General features: G+C 37.6%; 1 protein-coding gene across 5 annotated transcripts in view; it reads left to right on the top strand.

Annotated features, from left to right (window-relative positions):
* CBLB (Cbl proto-oncogene B) overlaps positions 1 to 25,401 on the top strand; it is a 127,988-nt gene that overhangs the window by 98,183 nt on the left and 4,404 nt on the right. For 2 of the 5 annotated variants that reach the window (XM_021534893.3, XM_021534894.3), the window contains exons 11-18: positions 521 to 706; positions 3,152 to 3,511; positions 5,756 to 5,850; positions 9,707 to 9,850; positions 13,746 to 13,825; positions 13,925 to 14,056; positions 15,321 to 15,458; positions 17,878 to 17,997. In XM_021534893.3, the coding sequence (XP_021390568.3) occupies positions 521 to 706; positions 3,152 to 3,511; positions 5,756 to 5,850; positions 9,707 to 9,850; positions 13,746 to 13,825; positions 13,925 to 14,056; positions 15,321 to 15,458; positions 17,878 to 17,997 (1,255 nt within the window). The remainder of the gene's footprint in view (positions 1 to 520; positions 707 to 3,151; positions 3,512 to 5,755; positions 5,851 to 9,706; positions 9,851 to 13,745; positions 13,826 to 13,924; positions 14,057 to 15,320; positions 15,459 to 17,877; positions 17,998 to 25,401) is intronic. The other 3 variants (XM_021534896.3, XM_021534895.3, XM_021534897.3) reach the window with 3 other exon arrangements.

The raw sequence follows: 25,401 nt of genomic DNA, 5'->3' as shown, positions 1-25,401 counted from the left end.
TCACTTCTTTCCTTGAAGTCTTGCTGGTGACTTTGATTGGTAAATTTTCCAAAGGCATACCTTCTGTTTTGTGTGGAAGTATGATTTGAAAATGGGTGTAAGCAGTAAGGGGCAATATCATGAATATCCAGCTTTTAAAAATAATTTGTAGAACTTTAGATTCAGTACTTTCTGTTAATTTAAAATCTATCAAGGGTAGCAGTGCTATGGTAGAATTTATAATTTTTTTTTTCTTCATTTTTGGCAGTGATTGTTAGGTTTTTATACAAATTGCCGGAATATATATTAGTTTTTTCATCACAAGCCAACACGGGTTTTTATTTTGAGGTAGAATAACTTGTAGACTTCTTTTTCAGTAGCTATAAGATGAGCTCTACTGTCCAGATGTCCATTATGTAAAATTACTTTTATAATTGACTCTTAGTAAATATCTGATAAGTATCAAGCATTTTAGTTGGGGATTGGAAGTTGTATACTTGATCATCAGGTAAAAGGTAATTTTATTTTTTCTTTGCTGAAGTGCAATGATAGGCAGAACTCACCAGTGACCTCTCCAGGATCTTCCCCTCTTGCACAAAGAAGAAAACCACTTCCAGACCCCCTGCAAATCCCTCATCTTAGTCTTCCACCTGTCCCTCCCCGTTTGGATCTGATTCAGAAGGGAGTGGCACGGTCACCGTGTGCCAGCCCCACAGGGTCACCAAAGGTAAGCGTTCCTGGACCAATATAAGGATATATAAGAATATAAGAATTCTGAGAAATTGCATTTTCTTTTTTTTCCAAGGTGAGCTTCCTGTTTGTTTTGTAAAGTGGACTGTTTCAAACCCTTCCATGGATATTGTTTTTTCAGGATTTTGCTCTGCCCAAAAGAGCTTTATTTCCTTCTATTTTAAAGAAACTTTAGACTAGATCTATATTGATGAAGTCTCTTCTTCTTCTATAACACCTTTAGTAGTTAAAATTTTCTGGTTGCATATGTTGGTCAAATATGACTTCAGGTTGTCTGATGATTATATTGTACTTGGTTATGGTCAGAATTTTAAAGATGTTGCAGTAATGGATCAGTTCTGTAACAAACTCTGATTAATGAAAATAAATAGAAGCTAAAGTTTCCTGAAAATAGATTTAAAGGTCATTATCTCATTAAAATTATATGTTTTCCTTTCATGATGATTTATGTTCAATTTCCACAGTGTCCTTACAAGAAAAATATGTGCAGATACACTGCTTTCAAAACCTTAAATGGCATATAATAGGACTCAAATTTCAAGGGAAATAATAATGACTCTATAGCCAATAAGATTGTATGCTGTGTTTTGTAAAACTAGTGCTACTAAAGATTCAATGATTTTTTGAGTGGATAAGCATGAACAAGAACAAAAATACTGTTTGCTACTCTGTAACAAGTTGATTGTTTTATTATAATTGTTGTATAGAGAGTGAGTTAGATTAAAATTTTTCACTTTTATATGATTAATTCAAATTCAAGTTCAGGACATGACTTGAAATCTGTGTGCTCATAATAATCCAGTTTGAAGTAGCTTGTTTCTTTTTTTTACTTTAAGGTTGAAAATCAATATCTTTTTAAGATTTTACTGGTTTATAATTTAGAAGTAAAAAATAGAAGTTTGAATAGTTTCTTTAATCTTCTTTCTTCTTATAATATGCAAAGGAATTTATAACACATTGAGGACATACACAAAACGTATGCCACATCCATTAAAATTAGTTTTACAATATCGTTTTTTGCAGAGTTCGTGGCTTTAAAATAATTAAACCAGGAATAGCATTAATGCTGCTTTAATTTTTTGAAGATGCTTTTTTTATATGAAACTTTTGCTGGAAAAAAAAAAATTGTGGGGTTCAAGAGAAACACAATGGGAGTAACAAAGAATAATCTCGTACATTAAAAAAAATATATTTAAGAGGAAAAAAGGCTATTTAGTCCTGCCAAAACTATTCCTTAAGGAAAAAACCCACAACTTTTCTATTTTACTCAAATTAAAAACTATAATTTATAACTATAAGGTGTAACAAAAAATCTGGACCAGGGTATTATTTTCCTGTGTTGACAGTGAAAATAACTATTGACTAGCAAGGGAGTTAAACAGCTCTTTATTTAGTTTACTTCCTTTTAATATGCATAGGCCTGTAGGTAAAATAACTATTTGTGGTTCAAGTCACATGTTGAAGTACTGCTTGAAGAATAGTGCTGGGCTAGCCAGTGAAGTGAGAGCAAATGCTGTCTTACTTAAAAGTTTGGTGACTTCCATTTCTTTAAGTGGTAATGATATGCAGGCTTGCCAAAGTCCAAGAAAATTATACATTCCCAGGAAAATAATCTTCCCTGCATTTCTTGTGGTAGTTGGAGAGCAAACATTTTTAAAGACCTGGCCCAGCTGTTACTTTGTAAATTACCATTAGTAATTCTGTCATAATGTTTGGGTTTTGTCAGATTTGTGCTCAGATTTGTGCAGCTATGAAGTTTTTCTCCTGATAACTTGGATTTCAGCTTTTTAGTAGTAGCATACATAATTTTGGATGACATTTAACCATATATGATATAATTCAATTCTTAGAAAGCAAGTATTCTGACAAATATTCCTTGCAGATAAGGTAATTGCAAGGAAAACTACAAACTAATTAGGTTGCTACCTGAAAAACTGAACTGCAGTTCAAACAGATTTGGCACTCTTAACACAGTGCATGTCATGTAAAGGTTGGAGGTATATAATTAAAAATGAAATAATTGTTTCTTCTTCCCCTTGCTCTCTAGCCATTGCTTTTTGTGCTTGTTTGCTGTCAGCAAGTTATTCCCCTGGGAATTTACTTTGTTTGGGGTTTTGGGTTTGTCTTCCACATCAGGACAGTGCACAGAATTCATTTCAGCAGATGAGTAAGCGATTCACATGATCGAAGCAAAGGATACCGGAAAAATACTACGGTTTAGATAAATCTGCTTGAGTTAGCTGTCTTTTCTGCTTCCCACTCCTTGCTTGGGTTACTCATGCAACATCAGAAATGGGGGCACGCTTTCTGAAGAAGGGCCAAGAAAATATCTCGGAAACGGCGAAGCCGCGCTTGGCCACGAGCGACGTCCATGCCTCTGTGTGACTTCTCTCTTGTTTTGTCACTTCCATGTGCCCTTTAGTCTTCTCCCTGCATGGTGAGGAAGCAGGACAAGCCTTTGCCAGCGCCGCCACCTCCCCTGCGAGACCCTCCGCCGCCGCCGCCAGAGCGGCCGCCGCCGATGCTGCCGGAGAGCCGGGGCGCCAGGCTCCTGCACCACGGGGACAACCTGCCCGCCCGCGAGCAGCCCGTGCCCCTGGAGGGCTGGTGTCCCAGGGACGCCTTCGGGACCAGCCAAGGCTGCCGAGCCGGGGGCGACGCCTCCCCCAAGGCAGGACTGACCGCCACCGCCAACCTCAACGGGAGGCACGGCCGCCTCAGCTCCGAGCAGGGATTCGTGAGGAAGCACAGACGACACGAGCCGCCTGCTGAAGGTGCCAAGGTATTTCCAGTGAGGTGTTCCATCCTAAATTCACGCCCACGCTCTTTGTATTGGCCAGTGTTGATTTGTGGTTTCTGAACCTTTTCTGTCGATACTTAATATTAAGCTGCTCATAAAGAAATGATTTGTTAAATACTGTAATTTATAAAGCAACAGTAGATGAGGGTCTGTGTTGGGGAAGATGAAATAGGAAGAATTGGGTGTTCAATCCCGAATTCACGCCCTCGTGCAGCGTTGTCTTACACGCTCTTTATATTGGCCAGTGTTGATTTGTGGTTTCTGAACCTTTTCTGTCGATAGTTAATACTAAACTGCTCATAAAGAAATGATTTGTTAAATACCGTAATTTATAAAGCAACAGTACATGAGGGTCTGAGTGACAATTTTCATGCAAAACCTTTGAAAAATACCTTTGAGAGAATACCGAGCAGGGATTCATGAGGCAGTACAGGCGTCACGAGCCACCTGCAGAAAGTGCCAAGGTATTTCCAGTGAGGAGTTCAAACCTAAATTCACACCTTTGTGCAGTGTTGTCTTACACGCTGTTTATATTGGCCAGTGTTGATTTGTGTCTTCTGAACCTTTTCTGTCGATAGTTGATATTAAGCTGCTCATAAAGAAATAATTTGTTAAATACCGTAATTTATAAAGCAACAGTAGATGAGGGTCTGAGTTACAATTGTCATGTAAAACCTTTGAAAAATATCTTTGAGAGAATATTCTAGATTTGCTATATTCTTCTAGAAAATTATCTATGATAACAATGTATCCCTGTATGTTATAATAATATAGCATCTCAAGTCCACTTTGAAACTGTCACATGCCAAAACTGTGTATGCATTTTCTGATGGAATACTAGATGATCCAATTGCCTCTGTTGTAGGTGAGGACAATTCTGGCATTTAGCAGCTTCAGGCACTTGCAAAACCATTTACAGCTGGTCAGACTTAGCTTTGAAAAGAGATCAAATGGTGATGTCCTAAGAAAAAATTCCTAGTTCTGCTCTAATCAGTTTTATCAAAGCAGCTCAGTAATTTATTCATAGAGGTTATTAACTCAAAGCTGCTCTCTTTGTTTTCTTGAAGACTACACAGCTTGTGCAAGACTACAGAGCTCTTGCTTGGATGGATGGATTTGTGGTTAAGCCATGGTAGTTAGAAATATTTTTTTTTCATCTATTTGCTTTTCTCAAAACCACAAACTATTTAACCCTTCTATCTCCAGTTAATTTGTTTTTAATGTATATATATATATATCAAGTATTTTCACAAAAATATACATGGAGGTTTTGATTATTTTGAAAGTACATTACTGAAATTCAATTGCTATCCATAAGGCCTGTTGACATATGTGATGAAAAGTACTTAAGTCATCTATTAAATTATATATAATTTAATTATTATTATATAATGCATTTCTCAACGTTGAGCCAAAGCACCAAAATTTTACTTAGAGCTAGGCTGTTGTTTCTGTTGATTTTTAAAAGGATATTGGGTTTATATCTTCAACTGTACCTTCATGTAGCATTCTTGTGGTCTAGCACAGTACTGAAGCTGATGGAATGAGTACTTTTCAAATTAGAATACCTAGCCAGTGTGGAATTGTAGTCTGGAGAAATTACATTTATAGATCTTTGACCAAGTAGTGCTTGAACTATCCTCTTCAGGTTGTAGATATGAACCGTTTGATTAGAGGAAGCAAGCCTGAATTACTATTTCAGGCTGTATTTACATTCATGGGGGAAACATGGAATGAATTTTCTTCCCTGATGCATGTATCAACTGTAATATAAACTTTTTGCTATTGGTAGAAGCCAAGAATTGGGAAGGCAATCCTGTGGGTGGAGGATGGATTCTGGCAGGCGCTGTATCACCGTTTTAATAATTAATATGTTTAGCGTGATGTACCCGTTGCTTTGCCATTACACTTCATCTCTCTCACTTTGCAATCTTGAGGTCTTAATTTTCCCCCAAGCACTTCAGCTGTAACTGATGGTCTGTCTAGTAACTGTCATGTGAAACTTCTTCTTTTTGGTGAAGTTTTAAACAAACATGTTCTACAGCTCCAAAATAGGGTGAGCTGAAACAGGCCTGAGAGTCACTTCAGAGACAGCTCTGTGGTGTGAACTCCTGGGAAAGCCTTTACCCACAGGCTGCTCAAGGTCTGTTGTGTAATAATACCTAGTTGATGAATATCCATGGTCATAGAAACAGATACCCATTGTAATACTTCTGTGATTTTTAGGTTTTTTCAAATGGTCATCTCATGAGTGAAGAATATGATGTCCCTCCACGGCTCTCGCCCCCTCTTCCAGCTGGCTCTGTCATCCCTAGTATAAAGTAAGTTAACTTTATCTATCAAAGAGAAGTGCTAGTTAATGTTAGGTAATAACACTGACTCTCTGGTGCTAAAAGAAAAAATGGGAAAAAGAAAGAAATTAACTAATATAACTTGATATGCTTTCCATGAATTTTAATGTGCCTTTACAAAGGGAACGTAAATGTTATTGATTAAGTGGGAACAGTCCTAATGTTAATTGGACACAGCATGTTTGTATAGGGAGAGAGGGTAAATCGTGGCAGATCTTGCTCACAGGAATTTGGCAGTGCAGAGCAGATACTGTCTGGTTTGGCTTCTATTACTACAGAAGTGTGGTCCGAGCTGTTTATCACAGGAGATGACAGATTGTAGGGAAAGTGCTAGACCTAAACAATGTATTCTGTCACTGTTCTGCCTCTAATCTAGTCAGGCCTTCTGGGCTTTCAGTGTGGAGCTTTACCCAGGGTTCACACTATCATCTCTTATTTGTTGTGGCTAAAAAGCAAGCAACCAAAACAATTCTATATAATTTTAAATATGATCAACGTTCCTGAGTTCCAGAATATGGGAAATTTTCAAGTGCAGACAACTGTTAGTCTTCCGGTAAAAATGACTGCTGATTTTTTAAATAAAGATGTTGCTGTCATAGCAAGTATCTTCGGACTCTGATGACACAGGGTTTTGTACAGAACAAGATATATTTAAAGTTGAAAGCTTGGAAGTCCTGTAATGTGGTTTGACCTTATTTTGTGTTTTTGTAAGGAAATGGACCATATGACAATAATGTTATCTTCCAACTTCTTTCCAATGTTCTTGGGATTCTTGCTGTTAAAGAATATAATTGGACAGTCAATTCATATTAGTCCTGAGAACTTTCTCATTACATTTTTGTGTTCAGTTAGCTTAAATATGGAAGACAAATATATTTCAGCATTTTATTAATAGGCTGGTTTTTTGGGGGTTTTTTTTGTTGTTTTTTTTTTTTTTTTCCCTGAGCACTACAATAAAGGTGCAGTGGAGGATTGATTTTTTTATTTAGGAGCCTGTTTTCAGGTGGGGTGAAGTTCTCCATGCCTACTTCCAGTTCAGAAGAAAATTTTAGAATATTTTCCAGGCATGCCTGTAATTAAATGTCAGGATGTAACCTTATGGAGGTAGGGCCTCAGAGACTGGTTGGATACCTCATGTCATCAGTGCCCTTCTAGTCTGCTTATTTCATAACACAATGAAAATCTGAAGAGGGGAATATTCTTATTTCTGTATTTCATAGCATGGAAAAACATCCTACTTCATAAGAATCCCATTTTTTTTCACTCAGATATTTGCAGATGTAGCCTAGAACCAAAGTACAGTGTATGCACAGAGCATTGGAAAGTCCACAAAATATTGTAACAATATGTACAGGCACAAAATCCATGTCAGGCCAGTCCAAAGTTAGAATGTGTGACTTCTTCTTGGTCAAAAGGAATTCTTTCATTAACCAAAGATTTCTGAATAGAAAACTGATGTTTTCCTGGAAGAAGGAAAAACCTTCATTTGCAAATCCAAACTCCATTGATTTTTGAGGAAAAATTTAAAAAATTTGTTTCTGTTTTGGCTTTGTGCTTACACCTTTTAAAAATTACACAGGCAGTTTTAGATTTGGATTTTTAAAGCATAAATTATCAATATATAACGTTAGGAGTAAGAAGTTCAAATTATCTAATTACTGAAATATTATGTGGAATGACTGTTAAAAATTGATCATTGTATGTTGTTGCTTTAAACACTAATATGCCTGTTTTCAATTTATTTAAAATTAGGTTTTTGTCACCACGAGGAAATATACCAGTAATCTATAATATTGTATGATAATATGTAGGTGGAAAAACTGGGGAGGAAGGGAAAAACACATCTTTAAAGACAGCAATTTCCATCAGCCACAACAATTGCTTTCAAAAAATGTAACTCAAATAATATCTAGCATGATTTATTTGGAAATGTCAGAGAGAATATTTTTACAGTCTATTTTTCCTCCCGTTGAATTGACTGTGCTCAGCACTCATAAATGTTGAACTGTACATGATTCAAAATACTCTGCTTTTCACAACTGTGCTACTCCAATTAATCTGAGCAAGTTGCTCATTTTTTTTCATGCTCCCCAATCTGTGCAGTGTGGTGGATTGAGAGCTGGTTTGTTTCATATAGCTCCAAGGCATTCTGTTCTTTCTCCTTGTTATAATCAGGCTGTAATTCCTAACATTTGACTGAAGGATACATTGATAATGTATGAAATGTCCTATTCTAAATAACAAGGAGGCAAAATGACTCTTACTTGAAACTTCACAATTCTAAAATATCCCTACTTAAATTGTTTGATCAGCTTTTACTGAATATAATGTTAAACATATGACCTTTTTTTTATTAAAAAGCTACTAGAGGTTTTTTGTTTGGTTTTTTTTTTTAATTTTTACTGGAAACAGTGCTGATTTATTTTTGTTTTACTAAAATAGTGACTATAAACTGTACTTCAATAATGAAGTATTGGACTCCTGCTAACTGAACATCTGATTTTCATTTTCCACTCAGCTTCTATGTTTTTGACTGAGCATGTTAAAATAGTTATTTTTAATTGGACTTCTGTAATTTTGTCAGACTTTTTTAGCAGTTTTGATCAAGTTGCTGCTTTATTCTTGAAAAGATATCTAAGACTCTTACATCAAAGATACAGAGTGATTCTTATCCAAATCTTCAACATTTTAAATTTAAATAGTGAGGTTTTTTTTCATTCCAGTGAGTAGCTCCTATTTTTCTACATCAGTAGCAGACTCTGTCTCAAAAGCACCATAAACCACAGGGATATTTTGCATGAGGAAGTGTTCATTTTTGAGTATGATTTTGATTTTCCACTCAGCTTCTATGTTTTTGACTGAGCATGTTAAAATAGTTATTTTTAATTGGACTTCCGTAATTTTGTCAGACTTTTTTAGCAGTTTTGATCAAGTTGCTGTTTTATTCTTGAAAAGATATCTAAGACTCTTACGTCAAAGCTACAGATTGATTCTTATTCAAAAACTTCAGCATTTTAAAGTTAAATTGTGGGGTGTTTTTTTTCATTCCAGTGAGTAGCTCCTATTTTTTTTTCTACATCAATAGCAGACTTTTTGTCTCAATAGCACCATAAACCATGGGGATATTTTGCATGAGGAAATGTTCATTTTTGAGTATGTAACGACGCATCCAATTCCAAGCGCCTTTCGTGGTCTGTTTACTCTGTGAATATATTAGGAATATTTAGTTGCCTTGAGGTAGTTGAGGGGGAAGTAGCACCAAAATGTGTTTCTCCTCTTGCTGTCTGTCCCATCTTGCTACCAAAATGTTGAAGGTGAAGTCATAGCCCCATTAAGGCCAACTGTGGCTTGGAATTCCAGTCTCCCTTGAGCTCAGCCTTTGGCGTGGCTCTTCTTGGTGACAGAAGGAGCAGGGCTGATGGGTTCCAGACATGTGAGAGGACATGTCCTTCCTCACAGGCTGTGAGAATGTCCTCTGCATCACTAAGCACCTTTTGTCCTGAATTATCTTTCATTCAGTGTTTTTGATAAATGCAAGCAGGCCGAGTCTTGCAAGTGCCTATTTGGTACTTTAATTCTTTGCAGCTTTCTATGTTGTGCTTGCTTAAAATAACAGTTTAACTCTTAGAGGGGTAGCTGCCCTTTGCTTTATGCATGCTCAGTGACAAAAAGTCAGTAACCTTACAAGTTTCTCATGGTGCTTTTGTCTCCTCATATGTAGCGGACTTATTAAGGATGTTTGGGCTAAAGAAGAGTATTTTCAGTATTATCTGAGGTCAAGTACCTAACAGCTGAAGATAAACCATTATTTTTCTAATCTCCTTAGGTGCCCTGGTCCTTCAGCAAATTCTCTATCTGATAAATCAAGGGAACACCTAGATGATGATGATGAATACAAAATTCCTTCTTCACATCCTGTAATACTGAGCTCACAACTGCCTCATGGTCATAATATAAAACCACTTGCTCGGTAAGGTGATTTAGCAGCCTTGAAAAATTTTTTTTACAAAACCTCTTCTTTTTCCAAAATAACAGGATTCAATATCTGAAATTATGGTTAAGCTTGCCTGCCTCCTAAGCTTGGATTACCCATGCTTCTGTTTCATTTGGCCACCATCACAGATATAAACCTATGAAGTTCACATTATTGAATCTGTTTTGTGTCAGAACTGTGCGGGGTTTTTGCCTTTGGATACCATTTCTGCACTTGGGGGTCTTTTTTTTTCCCCTTACATTGAAGTTTTCAAAACTGACCAGGAGATTCAACCCCTAAAACTCTCTCAAATTTAATTTTAAGGAGGATTGTGTGACTGAAATTGCCAGTCAGCTTTGAAATTCTTAGCCTTTCACATTTTATATAATTCAATTTAAAAGCAATGCAGTACTGAAAAGTATGTGAACTGGTAGCTGTATGCACATACTTTGATTCTTTTTTTGTCCAATGTATAGTTTTTTAGCTTTTTAAGCCCATCTGGTAGTATTTTTTCTTTGTGCTTCTCAGGAAGAGAACCTTTTTTTAAATGCAGGTGGAATATGTCTCCTTAGCTTTAAATATGCTCTGAAACAATACCTCCAAACTTTCACTGCTCAGAATTACTAATGGATTATGACAAGGAGATTTGGAGCAAGGGACGTGGCAACTGAAGGCTGTGACATTCCTGCTGAACTTTGCCTCTTAAAAAGATATGAATGGCTGGAATTAAAACAATAAGTCTGGAGTCACTAGGGGGAAAAAGGACAAATGTTTTATTGGTTTTGTAGGTCACAAGTATGATATTAAAATCAAGTATTGGTCTAAAAAGCTTGGACCTTCCTGTGATTAAAAAATTCTGTGATGTATTGCTGTTTTTCCCTCTCTTAGAATGTGATGTTGAGGACCCACCATCAATAAAGCTCAACATGTCTCATCTCCAAATTAGCCAATAATGATTTTTAAACCTTTTAAGTTAGAATGTAAAACAGGTAGAAAAAAGCTCATAATATGATCATTCTTTGCATGCAGGTTAAAAATTCTGTCTTAGAAATCCTGATCCACGCTTCACTGCATAGACATGAATATTGTGCAGTTGCTAAAGCTTAATGAACTTAAGTACTTAAATTTTTATCTACTGTATGAGACTTTAAAAAAAAATCAATGGTAAATAAAACTGTGTTGGCTGAGCAAAAAAAATGGGAAGCAAGAAGATAAAAACTCCAAGGTCCTAATCCTTTTTGCCTATGCCATTTTTATGGGGTTGTGTTGTGCTTTTATATGGGAATGATGCAAATAGATTCAAACTGAAATGTTCTTGAGAAAATAAGCAGCTGGAGAAATAGAATCTTACAATTTTTATTTTACAGAAAAAAATAATTGAGTGCCTTCAGTTGACTGGTACAGTATTTTTTCAGACCCTTAGAGGCTATAGATGGAAAGATTTCCAAGTTTTCTCCAGGTTTTACTGTGCATATGGTGGGGTTTTTACATGAATTCAGGACTTGCTACACATAATATGCCTCGGTTTGCTATTCAAGTTGCTCTATAATTAAAACTACCAACTCCTCTTAGTATACATTCTGATAAGAAATTTAAACCATTCTCCTAGGCATTAAAAAAATAGTCTGGTGTTCCACATACTTAAAATGTCTTATTTTAGTTAATGTCACTGCTCAGATGTGAAAGCTGAGATAAATTTTTAAAGAAAGAATCTGTTTCCTGGTTGATGTTGTGTTCTCTTCATGCATTTCATTAAGTGACATGGGAGGGATGTTTTGTTTCAATGAAACTTAACTTTTCATTATTGTTCATCAAAACTGTTATAAACTTTTTTTTTTAATGTTATAAATTTTTAGTTCATTTCAGTTCTTTCCCTTAGTGTCACTTTCTCTTATCTCTTTCCAAAGTGTTAGTCCCTAACTTCTTGGATAGTACTTGGAGTTCTCAGTAAGATAAAGAGCTTAAAAATTTTGTCAGAATGTTTTGTAATTTATAATTATGTAATTGTTCCATCCTACTCCCAAATTAGTGTTGTCTTTTGTCTCTTTTGCCTGTAGATATGGCAGTGCTAAAAATACCTCAAGAAAAATATAAAAACTGATTCACAGTTTTACTCTCTGGCAGATCATTGAATTGTCTGGTTTGTTACTGCTGAATGCCAGTTCAGGAATAAGAAATAAAAAGAAACAATTTCAGCATTACTAATTAGGCTATTGTTAGAAGAATGTTACATTATTACATTTCCTGTCTTTTCTTAATAAAGTTTTTTTTTCCAAAAGGGGAAAGGACAGAAGGCTTGCTTGTTAGCACTCATTTGATGCCCTTTTTTCTGGTGTGTACTGTTAACAGGCATTTCAGGATTGTTTGTAAACTGGTCACTTAAGTGGGCTCATCGTGGACTGAATACTTCTGCAGTGGTGCCATGTGAAGTTACCTGGCTGCCTGTGGCTAGTTACATTATTGAAAATGTAGATTTCATTAAAGTAGAGTAGAAAATATGCTTAATTACTCAGTGTATATTGTGAGGAGTCAAAGGAAGTGTTGCATCCCCTGCATTTGAAAGATTGAACCAATCTAATGTCAAAGAAAGAAGCAACACTTCCTCTACCATATCTCTGGGGGAATTAATTTATAGCAAAATATTCTCTTACAGTTAGGGGCTTTTGTTTGTTTGTTTTTAAATCTTGCAATTATTCTTATATTTATTTCATTATTCCTAGTTGTAACTCTTGGGACCACAAATGCAATTCACTTCCTCTTTCCTGTTCATATATTTTAAATTATTCCAGACCCTTATTCATTCCTCCTTTCCATTTGGCCAAAGCTGATAGGTTTATTAATACTGTTGGTAAAAACCTCAAATCTGAAATTCTAGCTGTATATAACTCTAGCAGATTTCCCAATGTTTAGTAATAATGGTGCATGGTAGAATGGGATTTTTATCTTTAAGCTGGAGTTACTTAGCATGGTGGCTTTTTTCCAAGGAAAATCTCTGGTTATTTCTGAATATACAGGGCCCACAGTTACAGTGAGAGGAGCAATTTCCTGGTTCTTTTGTATTTTTAAATAATCTTTAATATTATGATAAGGGTTGTTCAATATTTTTCCCTGCCATATGTGAACAAAATCTTCTTACAAAAATAATCTCCAATATTTTCAACACGATTGTTGTAGGCACTCTTTACTATCTGGTTGGATGCTTTTCATATTAATTTGATATTCTTGATAAGTTTTGAGGGTAGAGTATGCTTCCATTTAAAAAAAAAAGCAGTAAACTGTGGTAGAAGTATCGGCAAGCCTCAGATTTTTGATACAGAAATGAATAAATTCCTGAAGAACTGCTTTGTTAATTCAGTTTTGGGGTTGTCACTTTTTTTTAATGTTTGGCAGAGTTAAAATTTGTTTTTAATGTGTATTGTGGTGTTCTGTTCTTTTGTTGTTAAATTTTATTTGATGTTTTTCTGGTGTGCATTGGTGTGGATAATTACCAAAATCCACATTTCCCTTTTCTCATAATTCTGCTAGGGAAAATTCAGCGTCTGTGAAGGTGAATTAATATTAAGCCTGTGATGTAACTGTGTGAATAATGACCTGAGCTCTGAAGTGAGGACTGCGTTTAATGTTAATTCTTCCTCTAACTTGTATTGCAGCCTGTGTTATTTTAAGCCATGTCAGTATGTTACCAAGAAAGCAGTGTAATCCTTCAAAGCAATTATAATGAGGGTTAACGAGTATATGCTCTTAATATCTAAAAATATCAATTTTAAAATTGATGCGGCCTATTGTCGCTGATTCATTTCCATATGGTGAACCGCCAGGTACTGCTCACTCAGGGAATCAATTAATATTTGGCTAAATAGCTGATTGCTTCCTGCTTCATATGTGTCTTCAGGGTGTGTGAGAACGGCCAGTGTGCAAACGGGACGCACGGCGCCACGTCCGAGATAAAGAAGTCGAAGCGCCCGGACTCGGGTACGTTTTGGATTCTTTGTCGTTCACCGACGAGACTGACTCTGTGCTGCCCGTGGGTGCAGCAGGAAAACATTGACTTCTTGTGGTTGTGTCATTCAGGAGATGTCTGTGATGCACCTTCTGGGCCGGTACCTTTGCCTCCTGCACGGGCTCCTGCCAGAGACAACCCCAAACACAGCACTTTGCTCACCAGGACGCCCTCCGATTATGATCTTCTGGTGCCCCCTTTAGGTTGCAGATTTTTTGCTGATTACATTTAATGGTTAACGCTGCCCAGATGAACTAAATGCCATGTTTGCTGAAAAACAGCCAGAGTTGACTAGCTTAGGAGTACCAAACAGGCTACGAGATAAATATTACATCTATAAGCCAGTATTTGTGTCATTTGGAATGTGTTTGTAGGGCTTCACTTGAGACAGACAAAAAGGTATATTAAATCTGTATTCCAGCTATGCAGATAAGTAAAAGCCATTTCCCTTAAAATAAATTTTAATTGTCTCTTACTAAGAAGTTTGAGCATTGAAATTTAATGCAGTAGTGGAGCATTTTTTCTACTGTAGCTTCACTAATTCAATTTATTTTATCAAATACAAAGAATACCAAAATGATGGTATTTGAGTAAAAAAACCAAAACCACTAAATTAAATTAATAAGTTAATTTCTAGGATCTTTTCCCCCATCAAGGGACAGTTCATATTCACTGCTGTCTACAGTTACCAAAAGCTCCTTTTTCCAACCCTGGTTTCTGTTCTACACAAAAATCAGTGATCTCTGTATATATATTGGTGCTATGCTTGGGGACCACCCACTTTCATTGACAAATTCAGTTGCACGGTTGTGTCTGTATGTGTCAGCATCCAAATTTCTTGTTCCATAAAATCTTTTGAACATTTGCCTTGTTCCTGCACTATGCTCTCTCTGGTCCCTGAAGTGTTCCTGAGATGCAGGAGAAATGAAGGCAAAATAACACATAAAAATCACAGTGCTTGGTAACTCTAGTCCTGCTTTCACCACCTTTGTGTAAGAGGTGCATTGTTTTGCCAAGCTCTAGAAAGTTCCATGTATATCTGGAGTCAGAGCTTCTGAACAGCAGATAGAGATAATTCACAGTGTAAATGTAGCAGATTGAGTGCAGTCAGAGTTGATGTTTGTATATAAATACACTTGCTTAGCCACTGAAATACAGCTGTTACTCTACAGTGATACTCAGTGAAGCTTTCATTGTAGAACACTCTTGGCAATTGAATCACTTAAATCTCTCCTTCCATCCAGAAAAGAAACTGAGCACTGCAAAAGGTCATCCAGAGCATGTTTTAGAAGAGAACTGTGGGTATTAACAGTGAGGTTCACAGTTTCATTACTGGAGTCACTGAACTGCTTAGATCAGCCATAGGAGTAAAGGCCTCAGCAGCCAAAGAAAAATAAAGCTTTTTTTTTCTGTTCTGCAGTTCTTAATGAAGTTTTGCTCATCTGATAATTCATTTCTAAACTGCAGGTGAAGATGCATTTGATAACTCACCCCCCTCACTGCCACCACCACCACCACCTGCTCGGCACAGCATGATTGAGCACACAAAACCTGCTGGCTCAGGGAGCCGACCCTCTTCAGGACATGAACTCTTCCTTCATGCTGGTAGGAATACAGAGGCAACAGCATGTTTCATTTTATTTTCCTTTCCTTCAGAGGCATATCTGTTCAGTGATAAAGCTGTCACTAGGCTTTATAACTCATTATACAAAATATAAAAAAGATCCAGATTTTAAATGGTGGAGGTGAAGCTACTCAGAAGATAGAAAAAATTCAGTTTTCATTATCACAAAGTAATAAAGTGAGGTCAATATTTCTATTATTTCTATACCAGGCTAGAAATGTTGTAAATTGTAGTTTTCTGTTGTAATCTGTAATATTAGTCTGTATCTGTCAGCTCCATTGTTTTCAATAGCATAATTCATGGGGGATATTTTCAAGTTGAAACTTTAAAAGAAGTTGTAAAATAAAGGAAAAGAATATTCTACTTTGTTAGAACTGTAGTAAAATTTTGCTACAAAACTATATTGTGAATAGAGTTGCTAGGTCCTGGGGTTCATAACCTTTTTGCTAAGTCAGGTTTTCACCTATCTTTCTCTGTAAGTCACTGTGATACATTCAGTCTGGTATTTTGCTTATAAAAGGTATGAAAACTCTGTTTACAATTGAGTTGAAAAGGGTTTGATTTTCAGGTTAATGAAATTGAATGCATTTGCTGATTATGATACAGATTACAGCAGGATTTTTGTGGGTTATAGTGCTCGTCTGGGAAGTGATTTTTAAATTCTTTTTTCTCTCTGTGGAAGCTTTCAAAGGATGTTGGTATCTTAACTTTACCTTTTCTGTGAATATTTTCAGGGATGACCTGCCTTGTGGTGAGGTTAGATGTTGTCTTCCCCCTCTCTGTTTTTTTTTAGAAGCTCTATGGAGGGGGATAAAGTGAAATATTTGGTGGCAGTTTCACAGGAAGGCCAGAATGGGGTGACAAGCAGTCATGTGCAGCTGCATGATGCCCTGACAGGTTCCCTGGTGTTTGGCTGACCTGTGTGAGTGGAACTCGCTGTGGGGGGAAAGGAAGCCACTTTAGGTTGAAGTGCAGTGACCTTTTATGGAATGTTTTTATAATGTGTGTTTTGCTATCAGTCAAGGCCTGACATTGAGTAATTTGCTAAAGCTTTGTGTATTTTATAATGCAAATTCAGCTCAGTGTGTTACTTTCTCATCTAAGTTGCTGAATGCATCCAGGTGAAAAGGCTTAGCTCAATTTAAAGGTTGATGTTCATAAATACAGTGTTGTTTATCTCCTACACTTCAAAATAAAAACATTGTAAACTTCAGCAGTCTAGTCTGAATGAGTGCCTCAGTTATATCATCTGATGCAGAAATACACAGTGCATCATTCAGTTGTGATGGGAATGGAGAGGAAAAATAGTAGCCCTCACACACAGATGCAAACAAGCTCCATCTGCCTGTGCCCAGAAACATGCAGAATTTAGGTGTTTAAGTGTAACTTCCAAATAATCTAAGAGCATCACTGATAGTGTTAAAAATCATTTAATAGCTTTAAAATAAATATCTGGAATATGTATCTACAGCCACATATTGTTCTTCATATTTGCATAAGCAATACAACCGTACAGAAGCAGTTCTCATTAATCTTAGCAATGTATTGCATCTAGTTAGGCATGCATGGTTGTGTGAATTGGTCTTTTTTTATTCATATGGTATTTCTAAAGCCATATTACTCACTTTGCATCTTGTCACCTAATCTATTGTAGAAGATTTATGATGAGTTTTTGATGATTGGTTTCCATACAAGTCTTGAGGGTGATTTCTCAGCTATCCATCAGAGCCTGTCAGGTTAGAATAATAATCTCATCATCAACACCAGCCAAAAGTTGTTCTCACATACAAAACAAACACTCTGCAAGTACTGAGTCCAGGGCAGAAGCCAGATCCAGGATGGTGTTGCACTTGCTCAGCAGCATCTTTGCTAGCCCAAGAAAAAAGAAAAGAAGGGGATGATATATCGGAATTGTTTATTTCTCTCATTTTTCAAATTCTGTCCCTGTAATATTTACCCATAGCTGGGACTGTTTGAATAGGAAATCAGCCCTGCAGTCTTTGTGAACTGCAAAGCATAGCAGTGTAATGAAGGTCTAAGCAAATTGAATCCCAAACTGAAGCTGGGATGTTTCCAATTGTGCTGCTCCAGGCACTGCAGCCTTTTCCATGCACAGCCCCAGCAGCATCAGGGTTGGGTGGATGGAAAGTACCTCATGGCTATGGGGAGAGGAGACCACAGTCAGCTCAGGACAGACCACCTTTCAGCTGTGCTCCTGTGTTTGTCACCTCAAATCATACTTACATGTGTACTATGAACACTGAATTTGGGGTTTTGTGTGCATATGCTCTCAGGGGACACCTCTGGATTCATGGTTCCTCTGCATGATGGGAGGCTATTCTAATCCTCAAATAGAAATTCTGCTTATTCTAAGACAGTTTTTTAATTCTTTTATCACAGATCCCCATTTTGACCCAACAATAGGTCATGTTCCTTTGCCCCCTGCTCGGAGAGCACCCGGAGAAAATGTCAAAACAAATAGGACATCTCAAGACTACGATCAACTTCCTCCATCTTCAGGTAAGGCAGAAAACTGTCCTTGCAGAAAATTGCAATTTTATGAAGAATATAACTTTCATCCATAAAGTCCAGTGAGTTTTTTGTCATTCTGGGCAACAAATGGCAATGGTAATGTTGCTTTACAAAAGTGTGAAATCATTGAGGGATAACAGAGACTTAAGTTCTGCAATAGAGGTGAAAGTGGCTACTTGTTGTGTGTAGGTGTATATACTATAGCATCCATTTTACCAGCTGCCAAACTGAATGCTTATGTGAGTTATAGTGTTCCCTTACTTTTTGAGAAAGGCAGAGATTTTCCTGACACCTTTCAAGCTCGTAGGAGATCAGAAGTACTAAAAGGAGCACAAGCATCTAATTTCCATATTTGTTTCATTTCTCCTAAACAAAAAAGCAGTAGCTTAACCTCTCTAAAGTATTATTTTCTGTCTTTTTTGCTAATATGTTTGTCTGAATTTCTAAGAAACTTTTAAGATATTTCTTAATAAAATAGCAAGAATCAAAATCACTTAAAATTCAGTCTTCCTTTTCAATGGAATAGGTACAGTAGAAACAATTCCTCTACCAAAGAAATTTTGGTTATGGTTTCAGGCAACAAAAATAGTATATTTAAAGGAAATATACTAAGTGGATAAAAAAAAATAACAATATTACCTGTATATCAAAGTACCTTCACCAGTTTTTAGACAAATTTTCTTTTCTTTAGATGTGCATGGGGAAGGGGGAGGATTGGCCCAAGCATATTCTTTTCCTGTATGAAGAAACCACACAAAGAAAAAGCCAAGTGATGTTTTATACTATTAATCATTCTCCGGATAGATAAAATTTTGTGTGGAGACCTTTTATGCATAAAGAAAAGGACTTTTCTCTAATCTTTCAGTTGTAATAATCACCATTGTTCAATTGAAACATTCTCAAGTGGAAAAAAAAGATATATTTTTTAGTAGTAATTGCAATCTCCTTCTCAGAAATACAGATTTTCATACTGCTGAGGTATAGGGGGGGAAAAAGAGTAAGTTTTCCAACTTAAATGGGGGGAAATTTCTCTAGCTTTCTTTAGGGTTACTTGTTTTTGTAATGAATAGCCTAATTGTGAATTAATGTGATGCCTTTGGTAAATGCTATCACTTTTGGGAGGGTATCTTTACAAATATACCTATATCTCTTTTTGTTTCCCAATTGTTGGAAGAAAAGGGTTCATAATGCTTTATATGTGGCATTGTGAGGGATCTATTTGTCTTAAAATGCTCAGTCAATTTATTCAGGGAGTTTTGAGTCCTCTTATAATGCAAATTATGACAATGATGTGACTTACTTTTAAAGCTATGGAGTTTTCCTGCAATTCGTGCATTTCTGAGATAGAGCAATTTTTAATTTTCCTAAATTACTGCAAGATACTTGCTAGTTAAGAACTTGGAGCTTTCTGGTGCTACTTAATACTATTCAATCTGTTTCCCACAGCCATCTTCTAAAACATTCACGTGTCAGCTTTTGCTATAAATATAATTCTAAATCAGCATGATATGCAGCAAGATATTCCATTTAATTTCAATTAGATGAAAACTATGTGATAGATCATGTCGTTCTCTTAATTGGAAAGTTGCTTTTACGGTGTCAGTAATTCCAAAGGACAGAACTGATGAGCTACAGGATGAACAGGTTCACCTTCATCTATGACTTAAAAAGACAATGTTGAGAGCATAACTGTATTCAGAACTTTGGTTTTGCATTTATTCTGAACTAATCAGCTCACTTAAGAAATTCTTCATTTCAGTGCTTTTTGAACTAGCTGAAAAAGAAATGGAGTTCACTCTAAAATCTAATTATAATTTAGCCACTGGGTTCCTAGAGTAGCATGGGCAGCGCCTTAACTTCTCTGCTTCACTTTCACTGTTTTTAAGATTGCTGTAGTGATGTTTAACTTAAAGTCTACTGAGTAATTTATTCTAATTCAGATACCCAGTATTGAACACTTCAGAAATAGTACCCACTTCCCCAGAGGCATGGTTTCTCAAACTTCTTATATACAACTGTTGAAAATTATTACAAAAAGACCAAGAAAAAGAGATAAGACTTGGGGGTGCTGTGGATAAGAGGTGGGACATGAGCTGGCAATGTGTGCCCAAAAAGGTTGCATCCTGCTTTCCTGAGCTGCATCCAGAGCAGTGTGGCTAGCAGGGCAAAGGAGGGAATTTGGGCACCTCTGCTCTGCTGTCACGAGACCCCACCTGGAGAAATGCATCCAGCATAAGAAAGCCATGGAGCTGCTGGAGTGAGCCTGGAGAAGACCACCAAGGTGATAAGAGGGAAAGGAGCACCTCTCCTGTGAGGAAAGCCTGAGTCAATTTGAATTGTTCAGCCTGGAGAAGGGAAGGCTTTGGGGTGACCTAATTGTGGCCTTCCAGGACATGAAGGGAGAGGGACTTTTTTCAAGATCAGGATGAGGGAGAACTGAAGGAGATCAGATGAGGTATCAAGAAGTCATTCTTTACTCTGAGGATGGTGAGGCCCTGGCTCAGGTTGTCCAGAGAAGCTGTGGATGCTTCATCCCTGGAAGTGTTCAAGGCCAGGCTGGATGTTGCTCTGAGCAGTCTGGTCTAGTGGAAGGTGTCCCTGCCCATGGCGGGGATGGGATTAAATTATCTTTAAGGTCCTTTCCAGCCTAACCCATTCTATTATTCTGTGATATTGCTAATAACTAAAGAGTATTTTACCTAAGCACAGCCAATAATAAGAGGGAAAGGAAGAAGAATATTAAGCCTCTAATTGATGTCTGTTCTCTATTTTGCTGAACTTAGCTATTCTGTAAGATACAGATTCAAATGATTGGTTAATGTATTTGCCTGCTGCCTATTCATTCCCTCAGTTGGCCTTATGAAAACACGTGCTTCTAAATTTGGATTCCTTTTACAAGAATATTATTCCAAGGTGTATTTCAGTTAACACTGGAAGAAATAACACAATCCACAGTATTGCAAAGTACAAAGATAGTGCCTTGATGGAGAAGCAGTGGGTCCTTCCCTCACCTTCTCCCTGCTCTCTGAGCTTGGAGCAGTGTCCCCTGGGTGTGCTTTGTTGCTGTACCCCAGTTAGGTGAGGTGTAGCTGCTTGCCCCTGTTCCTTCACAGAGGGTCTTTGTCACCTGCTTCTCTGAGGCTCCTGTCGGTGGAAGACCAAGTGTTGGGGGAGATGAAACAAGAAAGCCTTATAAATATGATTGCCTGGCAAAAGATTTAGAAAATACAGAGATTGAGATGGCAACAAGTTTTGAGATACCAAACCTTAGCTACTGAACAACCAGAAAACAACAGTACAGCCAGGATGAAGACAATTCTGGTTGAACAATGCCCTTACCTACAGATAGATCCTGTGGGAGTCCAGGGCTTCCCTCTGGCTGCCCTGGCAGGTCTGGGACCCTGGCAGGGGTCAGCAACCCCCCTGGACAGAGCCCCCAGAGACACTGGCTGTGATCTCTGTCCATGGAAAAGAGTTTTCCATCTTACAGATGAATTACCAGCTCTGAGTGTTTGATATAAGTAATAATTAAGTGTTGCATGGGTGCAAAAGTAAAATTTTAGATTCTAGATGAGGGGTCCAAAGGGGACAAGATGGAGGAAATTGGGTGTGCCTTGTCCTTTTTCTCCTTCTTCATGCCCTCCATGTTTCACTGTGGTGTTGGCATTTTTCTGTTGGTTCAGGCTGGGGACACACTGTCCAACGTAGGTGACAGATATTGGCACGTTATTGTAAATGCAGCCCAGGGAGTTTCTGGTATTTAATGTTTGTCACATCCCACTGAGGGCAGAGCCCCACACGCTGCCCTGCAGGACAGAGCTGGGCAGGGCAGCAGAACATGTGAGAGATAAACAGAATAAACAACCTGGAAACCAGCACAGACCAATTATGGCTTCTGCTTTGGCAGCGGGGCTGAGAGACAGAGACTTTCTACAATCTCAGAATCATCAATACCTCAGATTCTGACAAGGTCCAAGGGTGAAATGGACTGTTCTATCTCACCCCAATGTGTGGTTCATCCCACACCTGTAACCCTCCCCTGAACCATCAGGAGTCTGTGACCCCATTGGCCTAAGTCTTGTTCCATCCCACCTTGAACCCGCTGACAAGGAGTCCCTGCGGAGCCAGACACCCTCTTGGAACTGCCCCTCTCCTGGAACATCCTCTTGGGATCCTCTCTTATCTCCCTCTGCCCCTTGCCTCTCCCTTCCCCCACGCCCTGGGACCTGCCATGGGTCAGTCTGGTGACTCCAAGCAGGACCTTTCACCCTCTCTAATAAACCAGATATTCTAAGAGCAGCCTTCAGAGATATCCCATCTCCATCCACCCAAAAAATCCTGTGTGAGACCCCCAGGCTTGCTCTGGGGTCTCATGTGGTGGTGAAATTCCTCCTCCAACCCGAGCTTCCAAAGAAAAACTGTGCAGCCTCTTGCTGTTTGGTCTCAAGGCAGTTTATTGTAAGTTATCTAAAAGTTTTTCTTCTCGGGCTGTGGCTGTTTGCTCACAGCTCAGGCAGAGGCACACACACACCCTGACATGTTCCCTGTCTGCTGTCTTCTTCTCTCTCCCCCTGCCCAGGGCTGCTGCTCTCTTTTATATGATATATTACATATTACATGTTTACAGTTTTCCCCCAATACCTACTACCTATATTACAAATTGCTTTTCTACTCCAAACCAATCTGTGAGTGCCAACATCACCAAGAACATGGAGGCAAGGAAGAAGGAGGAAGAACAGGATCAGCCCACTTTCCTCCATCTTAGAACTTCTGACCCCCATGGACAAAGTAAAAACCCCCCTGTAAAGGTGCTAAAACCTCCCTGTACAATACTAAAAAATTTTCCCCTCTGTTTTGTAACTACTTTTACTATACTATCTAACCTTTTGTGACTGCTTGTTCCACCTCCAAAGTTGGTAACTCATTCCATGGCTCAAACTCAAAATCACAGCTGTTTGCAGCTGCCTGCCGGGATCTAAAATGCTTCTGATCAAGGCCTGGAACCTCTAAAAATGTCTGAGGGACATTCTGAGTTCCAATCATCCTGGAGTCCAGCATCCCTGAACCGAGGGATCCGGGAGAAGCAGTGAGAGAAGAAAAGATGGGCATTCCCAGCAGAGAGGAGCAGAGTTGGCATTGTTACAAGCAGCCTCTGCCACTGTGCCATGGAGCTCCCACTGCTCTTCCCATGCTTTTTAAGCACTTATTAAACGAGCCTTTGTACTAACCCCTTACCTAAGGGTTCAATCTCGTGCTGAATTATAGAAATGGGAGTGGTGGAGGAAGCTGCTCGTGGTAGAAACTGTTAATTGAATTGCACAGTTAGAAAAAATTCTGGTTTGAATTTTTAGTTAGACGTCTGTGATGGCTGAAAATCAGAGGATGGGAGGTAGGGAAGGAAAGTTCTGCTTAATACCTCTATCTCAGTGTCCAGATGGACATGCAGCTTAGGCTTAGTATCTTTAAGCTCAGGATCCAATATGATATCCAGCTTTAGCTGAAATTTTATATGGATGTGAAGATATTGAAAGAGATGTCAGCGTTTAAAAAAATAATAATGGGAATTGAGAGGGAGCACTGAAGATCTCAGAGTATCTGTGCTATAGAGAGATGTTGCTGTGTTGAGAATAAAATGCCTATGCTTCAAATCTGCTGACAGAATTAAAAATTACCTTTCTAAATTATGTGATTGCTTAATAAAGTTTGTTTGAAGGCTTCAGTGAAGTGAAGGTTTTAAACACTAAATTACTTCAGTTTTAAGCCTCTGTTAGGCTGAGTCAAGCAAAAATATCCTCATGTAACACAAGCACAGGGAAGGATCTGATTTATGCATAAGGAATTTCTTCTATACTTCAAGCCCAGGGGAAAATGTAAAGTTTGTAAATTTAATTTTGTTTCATACTGTATAGAAATGAAGTCCATAATGGAATGTACATATTAAAACAGCTTGAAGGTTTGTGAAAGAAAAATTATTGGTTTTAAATGACGTGTCATTATTCTTAAGATAAAGAATATTATTCTTTTGCAGTCTTGAGTTTCCTAAAATAAGTGAAGTGAGAAATTTGAACTTGTTTCTGCTTCAGTTTTTAGTGATTAACTGCATTTCCTGAGGTATAGTTAATTTCTCAGGCAAATGTTTCATGGATCTTACGCACCTTCATAGCAGGTTTGGATCTGCTTTAGAATGTTTATCATTTAGATAATTCTTTTTATCTTTAGAGAGAAAAAAATAAAAACAAATATGAAGTAGCCCTTAGTACCTATAGGTCTTAGCCCCTTAACTGTAAATGTTTAATCACATTTCTTTCATCCATTTGTCATATGAATATCACCATCTTGCTAAACATACTATTAACTTTATGAATTAAGTGGAATTAAATTTTATAGCAACATGCATCCAAATAGATGGAAAAACTAACTTGAAAGGAAAATACACCTGCATTAAACATGCTCTTGTGTGAACTGCTTTCATTTATCTGAAGTGTTTAATGCACTGGGTTGAATTATAGTTCTCTCTATCCAGTGTTATGATAAGGTTGCAACAAACATATTAGAAATATAGCATTTCTTCCATGCCTAAAGAGTTGTCTCTGAAGTACTTAACACTGGAAAATGCCACTGCTCTCAGTGTAAGTAAACAGGAAGCATCACAGCCAGAAATTCCTCTAATTTATCTATCAAAGTCAGTGTTGATAGGACTTGTTAAAACCCTTTTTGAGGGATTAAAGACTTTTTAATTTTTTAGATACTTTGCTCTTGAAAGTGTTTTCTGTGCTGTGCCTGCTTGTGTTTAAGCTTCTTATTGTGGAATCAGTGAGGATAAAGGCATTTCAGTAAAGTACCAAGTTTACTTGAGCACGAAACTCTTGACTCTGACAAGATTAGCAAGTTTGAATATTAGTTTTTTTTCACCAGCACATCATGATTCTTGGTCACCAGCATTAACTGTGAAGGTAACCTTTCCATAGGAGATAGGACCCCGGGAGAGATTTCCAAAGGGGGACGGGAGAGGAAGGAACGTGTTCTGTTCTCATCATGGGAATAATAGGGCTGGAGGTCTTTTGGAGAAACCACTTATTTATGTGTTTATGTGTAGCTGCTGTGCACGACATGAATAGCAATTGAATGAACAGAATCTAGAAGATGGACCAATAAATCAAGGATTTTTCTCCTTCAGGCGTATTTGTCTGGATTCCTCATTCTATACAACTTTTGGTCCTCAATAAAGTTGTAATCAAATTTGTGTCTGAGCTTTTCTCATTTGTTTGTTTTTGTACAGGTTTTTTTTCTTGGGATTTTTGTTTGTTTGTGGGTTTTTTGCTATTTTTTTGTTGTTTTGTTTGTTTTTTTTTTTTACTCAGACGTTCTCAATTTGTGGGTTGAGAGTGGAGA

This window comes from Lonchura striata, chromosome 1 (assembly GCF_050655825.1).
Source record: "Lonchura striata isolate lonStrDom1 chromosome 1, ASM5065582v1, whole genome shotgun sequence".
NCBI classification, from domain to species: Eukaryota; Metazoa; Chordata; class Aves; order Passeriformes; family Estrildidae; genus Lonchura; species Lonchura striata.
The sequence above is the reverse complement of the archived record's forward strand: the minus strand, read 5'-3'. Positions and strand labels throughout refer to the sequence as shown.